This window comes from Meriones unguiculatus, chromosome 19, assembly GCF_030254825.1.
Source record: "Meriones unguiculatus strain TT.TT164.6M chromosome 19, Bangor_MerUng_6.1, whole genome shotgun sequence".
Classification (NCBI taxonomy): Eukaryota; Metazoa; Chordata; class Mammalia; order Rodentia; family Muridae; genus Meriones; species Meriones unguiculatus.
In genome coordinates, this window is record NC_083366.1 from 68,848,735 (window position 1) to 68,858,676 (window position 9,942).

Sequence of the window (9,942 nt, forward strand, 5' to 3'; positions counted from 1 at the left end):
GTCTTCCTTTGTCCCTGAATAGACTCCTTCACCTCCATCCATGATGAGGACCCCAAAGCCCTCAGCGGCATCTCGGGGGGGCATGCTTACCCCCAGCAAGGTTGGTGTGTCGCTGAGGGGACCTGTGTGGGAGCGAAGTCAGCTGAGGGTCCTGATCCCTCCTCCCTCTCCCTTCAGCGCCGTACTGGACACACCCCCAACGCATGGAGAAGAAGCTGCACGCGGTGCCCGCGGGGAACACCGTCAAATTCCGCTGTCCGGCTGCAGGCAACCCCACACCCACTATCCACTGGCTCAAGGACGGGCAGGCCTTCCACGGGGAGAACCGCATTGGAGGCATTCGGGTGAGTCCCCGGCTTCCAGGGCAGCCTCCCCCGTTTCCGCCAGCTCTGGATAGCCCTTCACACAGGTGGACCTAGCTAACGAGGAAGGCAGTTACAGAGCCTCCGGGCTGGACAGCTCTGGCTCGTGTTCCCAGGCTGCTGCTCTCTCCCAAGCCTCACCTCTGAGCCTTAGCAACAGCTAACTCCTGTGTTCTGGGGGGGTTCTCACTGCTGGTGACGACGTTGATGTTGGGAGCACTGAAGGTTTGTTTTTATTACCTTTATTTACAAATACCTTGTGCATGGTAGCCCACAGAGGCCAGAAGGAACGCCAGATCCCTGGGAGCTGGAATTATATAGCCAATTGTGAGCTGCCTGATGGGTGCTAGGGAACAAATTCAGGTCCTCCAGAAAAGCAGCACATGCCCCCAACCACCGAACATCTCTCCAGCCCTCAGGATACTGGTTTGAGACAGGGCTTCTCTACGTATCCACGGCTGTCCTGGAACTCACTCTGTAGACCAGGCTGGCCTTGAACTTGGATCTGCCAGCCTCTGCCTCCCGAGTGCTGGGATTAAAGGCATGGGTGACCTGGAGTGATGATGCTGGTTCTTCTGATAGGCTAGTACAGGCTAATGTCCAACCCCTGCCTCCTGTGGAGCGTCTCCTGTACAGTGGGAAGAAGCATGGACCAGTTGGCATCCTAGGTGTTAGGGTACTGTAATGAGGAAACTGAGGCTTAGTGGGCAAACACTAGCACAAGGAGCACACCTAGACAGGGCACAGCTAAAACCTCAAAAGGCTCCTCCTAGGGCTCAGATTACATTTGTCATTGTTGTTGTTTGTTTGACACCAGGTCTCACTCTGTAGCTGTGTATACTTGACTGGTTTGGAACTCACTCTCTAGACCAGGCTGGCCTTGAACTCATAGCCTTTGCCTTCCAAGTGTTGGGATCAAAGGCATACACCACCAATTCTGGCCTTCAGACACTTCTTAGTTTTTGGTTTGGTTTGTTGGTTTGTTGGTTTGTTTGTCCAAGGCAGGCTTTCTCTGTGTAGTCCTGGCTGTCCTGGAACTTGCTTTGTAGATCAGGCTGGCATTGACCCCAGAGCTCCTCCTGCCTCTGCCTCCCTAAGTGTTGGGACCAAAGGGGTACACCACCATGCCTGGCCTTCAGACACTTCTTTTTTCTAAGACTTGCTTATTTTGTGTGTGTGAAAGTTTGCCTGCAAGTGTGTATTCTGTGTGCGTGCCCAGTGCCTGCAGAGGCCAGAAGAGAGTGTCAGACCTCCTGGGACTGGAGGTGCAGATGCCTGTGAGCCACCACGTGGGTGCTGGGAATCAAATCCGGGATCTCTGGAAGAGGGGCCGAGTTCTTAACTGCTGAACAATGCCTCCAGCCCCATTCAGACACTTCTTCCAGCCTTTTTCTCTGTCCAAGGATCTCTGGCCTTGGCTGGACCCTCTCTGAGACTAGGAAGATTGGGAAGGGCCCCAGGGGCAGAGTCTGCCCTGCCCCTGCCTTGGCTTTCCTGGGTTCCCTCTGAACATGCCTGTTCCTGCTTGCAGCTGCGCCACCAACACTGGAGCCTGGTGATGGAGAGCGTGGTGCCCTCGGACCGTGGCACGTACACTTGCCTCGTGGAGAACTCTCTGGGTAGCATTCGCTTCAGCTATCTGCTGGATGTGCTGGGTGAGTGGACAGGAGGGCGGGGAGGGCGGACAGAGAATTTGGCTTATCTTGGGCTCCATCGTTCCCTCTGGGTGGGTATCTTATCTTTTTGTCTTGGAAACAAAATGGAATCAGTTCCAGATGAGTCAAATAGCTCCAAGGGTCAGAAGGAAGCAAAGGGTTTGTGGACTGAGGGAGAAGTCTGCCTACAGGGAAAGGGAGCACAGGCAGGCGGCACAGGCTGAGTTCAGCTCTAAGCGTGCAGTGCACTTGCGGCAAGTATATTGTGCCACGGGTGCAGCATTTGTGGGGTGGGGGCAGGCTGTGGAGTTTTACAATGTGAGGCCAAGAAGCTCTTCTGGACCCAAAGGCAGCAGAGCCATAAAAAGTTGAAGGAAGGTAAACAAAAGGTAGACAAGATCTGAGCTACCTGTCCAAAAGTCCTTCCCTTGAACCGGGAGGTCGGCTGGGGCGGGTCAGCTGGGTGGTTCTGCGGGCGCCACTGGTCAGGGCTGACGGCCCGGCCTGGCCCCCAGAGCGGTCCCCGCACCGGCCCATCCTGCAGGCCGGGCTCCCAGCCAACACCACAGCTGTGGTCGGCAGCGACGTGGAGCTCCTGTGCAAGGTGTACAGCGACGCGCAGCCGCACATCCAGTGGCTCAAGCACATCGTCGTCAACGGCAGCAGCCTCGGCGCCGACGGCTTCCCCTACGTGCAAGTCCTGAAGGTGCGCCCCCTTCCCCGCTGGGCTGAGCCCCAAGCACCCTCCCGCCGCAGTGTGGCCCCAGAGCCCCCTGGGACCCGGCCTGTCCTCCGCTGCAGACCACAGACATCAACAGCTCCGAGGTAGAAGTCCTGTACCTGAGGAACGTGTCGGCTGAGGACGCGGGAGAGTACACCTGCCTGGCGGGCAACTCCATCGGCCTGTCCTACCAGTCGGCTTGGCTGACTGTGCTGCCGGGTGAGGGCCCGGGGGCCTGGGGGCGGCCTGGGGGATACAGTGTTTGGTTTTTTGTGACTGCCAGACACATGCCCCACTCAGCTCAGCAGGGATGTGTTGGATTTCGCATGACTGTCCCTGCACCCTGGGGTATAACAGTGTAGCCACGGCTCTGTCAGTGTGTGTCGCTGGAAGTGCTGGTAGCTGTGGGGGCCTAAGCTGGGGGAAAGGGCTGGTGCAGCTGAGCACGCTGACGGCTCGGTTTCTCTGTCCGTCTAACGAGTAGAGGAAGCCCTCCAGTGGACAGCAGCTTCTGAGGCCAGATCCACAGACATCATCCTGTATGTGTCTGGCTCGCTGGCTTTGGCTGTGCTCCTGCTGCTGGCCGGTGTGTATCACCGACAAGCCATGCATGGCCACCACTCTCGCCAGCCTGTCACCATACAAAAGTTGTCCCGCTTCCCTCTGGCCCGACAGGTACCTGTCCCCCCAGCCCTGCCCCGTGCAACTCTCAGCCCGAACCCCAGCAGGCACAACAAATCTCCTGCTTTGCAGTTCTCTCTGGAGTCGGGGTCCTCTGGCAAGTCAAGCTTGTCCCTGGTGCGAGGCGTCCGGCTGTCCTCCAGCGGCCCGCCCTTGCTCACGGGCCTTGTGAGCCTCGACCTGCCCCTCGACCCACTCTGGGAGTTCCCCCGGGACAGGTAGAATGTGCAGGCCAGGGATGGGGGGTGCCAGCTCAGGAGGGGTGCCCACAGACCTGAGGCATGGGCCTTCTTGATGTCCAGGCTGGTGCTCGGAAAGCCCCTGGGTGAGGGCTGCTTTGGGCAAGTGGTTCGAGCAGAGGCCTTCGGCATGGACCCCTCCCAGCCTGACCAAACCAGCACTGTGGCTGTGAAGATGCTCAAAGGTACACATGAAACCTGGACAGGTGTGCAGGGGCCGAACAAGGGACTGTGGGGACTGCCCACGCAGGGGCGTGGTGGCATGGGCCTATAGTCCCAGCACTCAGGAGGCAGTCAGGAGGATCTCTGTGAGTGCCAGGCCAGCCTGGTCTACAAAGCGAGTCCAAGGCTACACAGAGAAACCCTATCTGGAAACAAACAAATAAAAAGTCCCAGTCTCAAGGCTGGAGAGATGGCTGAACCAGTAATTGTGCTTGCTGCCCTTGCAGAGGACTCAAGTTCAATTCCCAGCACACACATCAGGCTACTCAAAACCACCTGTAGGGCTGGGGAGATGGCTCAGTGGTTAAGAGCACTGACTGTTCTTCCAGAGGATCAGAGTTCAAATCCCAGCACCCACATGGCAGCTCTATAACTATAACTCCATAATCTGACCCCCTCACACAGACATAGATGCAGGCAAAACACTAATGTGCATAAAAATCAGTCAATCGGTCAATCAATCAAGCACTTGTAATCTAGCCCCAGGGTTTCCAACATCTTCTGGCTTCTGAAGGCTCCCAACACACACACACACACACATCATACACACACACACACACACACACACACACACACACGCGCGCGCGCGCGCGAATGTCTTTGTGTAGGCTTGGTTATCCTGGCTTGCTTTTACAGGCAAAAAACAAATCTTTAAAAAAAAAAAAAAAAAGTCCCAGGTTCAAGTGGGGTCTAGCAGCGCAAGCCTTTAATCTTAGGAACTTGGGTAGAGCGATGCTGCTAAGGCTACAGACTGAGTTCAAGAGCAGCCCGGACAACTTAGTAAAAGGACAGGCTGAGGCTGTCTAACAGTCAAGGGCCAGCGTCACTATCGTCCACCCCCAGTAATGATAGAGAATTGAGGAGCCCAGACCCCGGGCAGTGTCCCCACAGTGCTCTGCAGTCACTTGGCACTGGCCCACTGACATCTCTTATTTTTACAAGTTTACTACTTTTTCAGATGGAGTCACACTGCATAGTCCTGGCTAGCCTTGAACTCACAGACCAGGCTGGACTTGAACGCACAGAGATCCACTGGCCTCTGCCTCCCAAGGGCTGGGGTTTAAGGCAACTATTGTGTTATGTGTGTGATATGTGTGTAAGTGTGAGCGTGTGTGAGCATACACCATAGCCTGTGCTTAGCCTCGGAGAACAGCATATGGGAGTCGATTCCAGGGACAAACTCTCGTCCTCGGCCTAGGCCCCAGCCGCCCTGCCGGCTCCTCACGTGTTCCTCTGTGTGGCCACTGTTTACTGTTTGGTTCTGCGCAAGTCGCACCACACTCACTCAGTCTTGGTGTTTGGTATTATACCATTTGGTCCTAGCCGTCTTGCGGGCCCATTAGAACCTGCTGCTGCTCCCCAGCCCCTGCGCGGTCCCCTCCTCCCTCCACTCTGCACAGCTGGAGCCAGCTGGCATTTCTGTGAGGCAGTGATTGTGAAACAGGCTGTTTTATATTGACGTGTGGCTAGGATAAGAGTTATGTCTTTGTCCCAAGGCAGCGGGTCATCTCTGGGGGCCTAGTCCCTGGTCCTCTGCCCAGTCTCTCTGGAGAAATCATGGCAGTCTCTTCCCTCAGTGTGTGTCCTGCCCCTGGAAACGGGTACCTTCCCCAGGCATGCTTAGCACAGCCTCCTTCCTGGCTGGGCCTCCCTCCCATCCCATGGCCTGCTCGTGGGAAGGCCATCTCTCTCAGACTCTTCGTGTTTCACCCTTGCAACCTCTGTGTTCTGCTTCACAAGAGAGCTTGAGAGATTGATGGGGTGTGGGTGGGTGCTGGCCGTGCATGTGGATATAGGCATGGGTGCGACCTTAGGAGTCTTCCTCTATTACTCACAACCTTTCTCTGAGACACAGTCTCTCACTGGCCCCGGGCCCACTGTCTCAGCTTGAGCACTAGCTGGCCATCTAGCTGCCAGCCACCTCCAGCCTGAGCCCTGAGTGCTAGGGCAGCCGCTGCTGCACAGAGCTTTCACACGGGTGCTGGGGACCTGAACTCAGGTCCCCCTGCTGCACACACCTTATCCCCTGAGCGTCTCCCAGACTGTTAAAGCCAGACAGAGTGGCGCACATCCTCATTCCCAGCAGCCAGGAGGCTGAGGCAAGCAGATCTCTGCGTTTGAGGCTAGCCTGGTCTACAAAGTTAGTGCTGGAACAGCCAGGGCCACACAGACAAACATTGCCTTGAATAAATACATGAGTTGTTTTGTTTCATTTTTGCTTTTGTTTTTACGATTTTGCTGTTCTAAATAGACTGTCCTGGAGCTGGTTATGCAGATCAGGCTGGTCTCAAACTCACTTACTTCTTTTGAGTTTCACGTATGAGTCTGTACTTAGATAATGTCCACGCCACTCTACCCTCCCTCCAAACCATCCTGTGCTTCCCACGCCTTTTCAAACACACACACACAGACACACACACAGACACACAGAGACACACACCCACAGATACACAGAGACACACACACACACAGACACACAGAGACACACACCCACAGATACACAGAGACACACAGACACACAGAGACACACACCCACAGATACACAGAGACACACACAGACACACAGAGACACACACACAGAGACATACACACACACACACACACACACACTTTAAGGCTTTTGTTTTCTCTCCTGTAGCCCAGGCTGGCCTCCTGTTGGTCAAGTGCTAGGACTGGAGGCAGGCCCTACCATGTCTACTTTTATACTGTAGTGAGTACAGAACGCAGGCTTCACGCCAGGCAAACGCTCTACAAACAGAGCTGCCCCTAGCCCTAAAAGGTTCTTCTGAGGCACACAGTCCGGCAGGATTTCAGCCCAGACCCACCCAAACCTTGGTCCAGTCTTCCCTGCCCTGCCCTTGTCCCTGCCCTGCCCCTGCCCCTGCCCCTGCCCCTGCCCTGCCCCTGCCCTGCCTCTTCCCCTTCCCCTTCCCCTTCCCCTTCCCCTGCCCCTGCCCTGCCCCTGCCCCTGCCCTGCCCCTGCCCCTGCCCCTGCCCCTGCCCCTGCCCCTGCCCCTGCCGCTCTGGTGAAGTTCTCACCCAGCTGTTCTTTGCAGACAATGCCTCCGACAAGGACCTGGCAGACCTGGTCTCTGAGATGGAGGTGATGAAGCTCATTGGCAGACACAAGAACATCATCAACCTGCTGGGCGTCTGCACTCAGGAAGGTGGGCGGGGCCTGGGTGCTGGGGGGGCTTGGAACTGTCGCAGCAGGATGCAAAGGCACAGGCTTGCCAGCCTTCCCATCCCTGGTCCTGCCTGCCCCCTAGGGCCCCTGTATGTGATCGTGGAATGTGCTGCCAAGGGAAACCTCCGGGAATTCCTCCGCGCCCGGCGCCCACCAGGCCCTGATCTCAGCCCTGATGGGCCTCGGAGCAGTGATGGACCACTGTCCTTCCCGGCCCTGGTCTCCTGTGCCTACCAGGTGGCCCGAGGCATGCAGTATCTGGAGTCTCGGAAGGTGTGGATGAGGGACAGTGGTAGCGAGCTCTGGCCCACTCTAACTCCAGCTTCGATGCTGGGGCTGACTGTCCCCAGCTGCTCCTCCTCTCCTGCTCCCTGCTCCATCCTTTCTGCACGGCTCCCACACAGATGCAGCTAGCATGCCCCCGTCTGCGACACGGCATGATCCAGTCTATTTAATGACTCCTGGGCAGGCCAGCCACCGCGCAGGAGCCGCCTGGGGACATGCGTGCTTCCTTTGTGTTTTTCTGGTGCTGGTGATTTGATCAAGGCCTCTGCCCGCCCCCTTTCCCATCCGTCCTGGGGGTGGAAGTCTCTGGGCCCTGGGCATACTGTGACATGATGAGCTAAGTTCCCTGCCGTGTCCCTAGTGCATCCACAGGGACCTGGCTGCCCGAAACGTGCTGGTGACGGAGGACCACGTGATGAAGATCGCTGACTTCGGGCTGGCCCGAGGCGTCCACCACATTGACTACTATAAGAAAACCAGCAATGTGAGAGGAGCTGGGGGCACGGATAGGGGCCAGGCCTGGTGCCGAAGACATAGGTTCTGGTCGGCTCAAAACCGCTTTCCCCCCTCCTTCCTCCAGGGCCGTCTGCCAGTCAAGTGGATGGCTCCTGAGGCCTTATTTGACCGAGTGTACACACACCAGAGTGACGTGTGAGTCGGGAACGGGGTTCTCTTCTCGGATGACTGCTGGCTTCACGCAAACCCTTCATTCTAAAAGGGCAAGGCACTTGCCAAAGTCACCAGATCCTAGGAGTTCCTCTGCTTGGGCCTGGCACTTGTGTGGGACCAGCCTCCAAGAGAAAGGAGTGCCGCTCCCTGTTCCCACGGCGGACCTTGCCTGCCACAGCCCCTCGCACAGCTGGAGGAGGCAGGCAGGAAGCGCCCCGTTGAGCCCCAGCTCTGCCCGCAGGTGGTCCTTTGGGATCCTGCTATGGGAGATCTTCACCCTCGGTGGCTCCCCGTACCCCGGCATCCCGGTGGAGGAGCTCTTCTCGCTGCTGCGAGAGGGCCACAGGATGGACCGGCCCCCGAACTGCCCCCCAGAGCTGTAAGGATGCCCCCCTTGGCCTGCTCTCCAGATCTCGCCCTCTGCTGACTGGCCTAGGGCTTTGGGCCTGCACACAGAGCAGCACTCTCCGCACTCACAGTCCCTCCTCTTCCTCAGCTCTCCCACTGGATTTCCTTGCCCATCCCTCCCTGAGGCCCAACCCCAGGGAGCCCACAGCCCTCACTTTGACATAAGCTTCTTTGACTCAGGTACGGGCTCATGAGGGAGTGTTGGCATGCAGCGCCCTCACAGAGGCCTACTTTTAAGCAGCTGGTGGAAGCCCTGGACAAGGTCCTGCTGGCTGTCTCTGAAGAGGTACTGCCCACTCCTGCCTCCACCACCCACCCCCCGCCTGCTCCCTTGGCCTAGGGATGTGAACTGCCCTGTCCCTGGAGCTGGGGGCTGACCAAGTCTGTTCCTTGCAGTACCTTGACCTCCGCCTGACCTTTGGACCCTATTCTCCCTCCAGTGGGGACACCAGCAGCACCTGCTCCTCCAGCGACTCTGTCTTCAGCCATGACCCCTTGCCCCTGGGGACAAGCCCCTTCCCTTTTCCTGGCGTGCAGGCATGAGCCGGGGCACATAGTGTGCAGGCTGGGGGACAGTGGCCGTGGGCCTCCAGCTTGGTTGGATGCAGCATTTAATGCTAGCAGTACCGGGCCTCTGACTAAGGCTACTCCTGTCCCAGATGCTCTCTTTGGGGAGGTGCACTCTTGGTCCTAGGGTTCATAGTTCAGGCCTTCTGCTCTAGCATCATGCTCCCAACCCAGAGTTCAGCTCTAGTCTCAGAGCCCTGACCTTGCCCTGGGACTTGTCTTCAGAGAAGCTAAGCACTAGGCTCCATGTTCTGGGCCTTGGCACTCAGCCTCCATGTCAGGGGTTTGCCAGGCCTGGCTGCAAAGCTTTTGTCATAAACCTTTCTCCTTCCACAAATGCCCCAGAGGTGAGAGTCCTCTGGCCCTCACTGCTCCCAGCCTGCAAGCCTCACCCCCTATTGTCTGTACCAGCATCTCGGTGGAGCCAGCATCAGCCTGGTGTCCCCGAGAGACTAGAAGCCTATGGAAAACACAGAACAGCATGGCATTTCATAAATTATTTTTTGAAATAAATCTCTGTGTGTCTGGTATCTCCCGAGGGTCAGGGTGTAGGGTGCAAAGACTCCCCATGCTGGGAGTTCTGTCTGGGGGACAGACAGAGGGACGGGTGCCAGCCTTCAGTTGGACAGTTGGCTTCCACCTCCGGCCGTGCTATGACAGTCCCAGAAGTAGACACACACCCCTGCCTCTGTCCATCCCTCCGATTACCAGCCTCCTCCTAGTGTGTGCCCTGGTGTGAGTGAGTGGTCGAGGGCACAAGAGCCCACAGCGTACCATCTGCAAGGCAGGCCCTTGTATCCTCCATACATGTGAGTGTACACGTTTGGCCCACAGCTGTCCCCAAGGGAGCTGTTCCCCCTCCCCCATCTGCTCAGCATTAACCAAACTGACCGTTAACACAGCATGAAAACCTGAAACCAAGCCTCCAGCCACTGCCTGCTCCCAC

At 57.2% G+C, this 9,942-nt stretch overlaps 1 protein-coding gene across 2 annotated transcripts in view; it reads left to right on the top strand.

The window, feature by feature from the left end:
• The window catches only part of Fgfr4 (fibroblast growth factor receptor 4), a 13,248-nt gene extending 3,739 nt beyond the window's left edge, over window positions 1-9,509 (top strand). For both annotated transcript variants that reach the window (XM_021639133.2, XM_021639134.2), the window contains exons 4-18: window positions 23-100; window positions 178-344; window positions 1,894-2,017; window positions 2,533-2,723; window positions 2,819-2,957; window positions 3,223-3,413; window positions 3,492-3,637; window positions 3,722-3,843; window positions 6,937-7,047; window positions 7,150-7,340; window positions 7,714-7,836; window positions 7,933-8,003; window positions 8,263-8,400; window positions 8,610-8,715; window positions 8,826-9,509. In XM_021639133.2, the coding sequence (XP_021494808.2) occupies window positions 23-100; window positions 178-344; window positions 1,894-2,017; window positions 2,533-2,723; window positions 2,819-2,957; window positions 3,223-3,413; window positions 3,492-3,637; window positions 3,722-3,843; window positions 6,937-7,047; window positions 7,150-7,340; window positions 7,714-7,836; window positions 7,933-8,003; window positions 8,263-8,400; window positions 8,610-8,715; window positions 8,826-8,972 (2,045 nt within the window). In that variant the 3' untranslated portion in view covers window positions 8,973-9,509. The remainder of the gene's footprint in view (window positions 1-22; window positions 101-177; window positions 345-1,893; window positions 2,018-2,532; window positions 2,724-2,818; window positions 2,958-3,222; window positions 3,414-3,491; window positions 3,638-3,721; window positions 3,844-6,936; window positions 7,048-7,149; window positions 7,341-7,713; window positions 7,837-7,932; window positions 8,004-8,262; window positions 8,401-8,609; window positions 8,716-8,825) is intronic.
• Window positions 9,510-9,942: the final 433 nt, after the last annotated feature.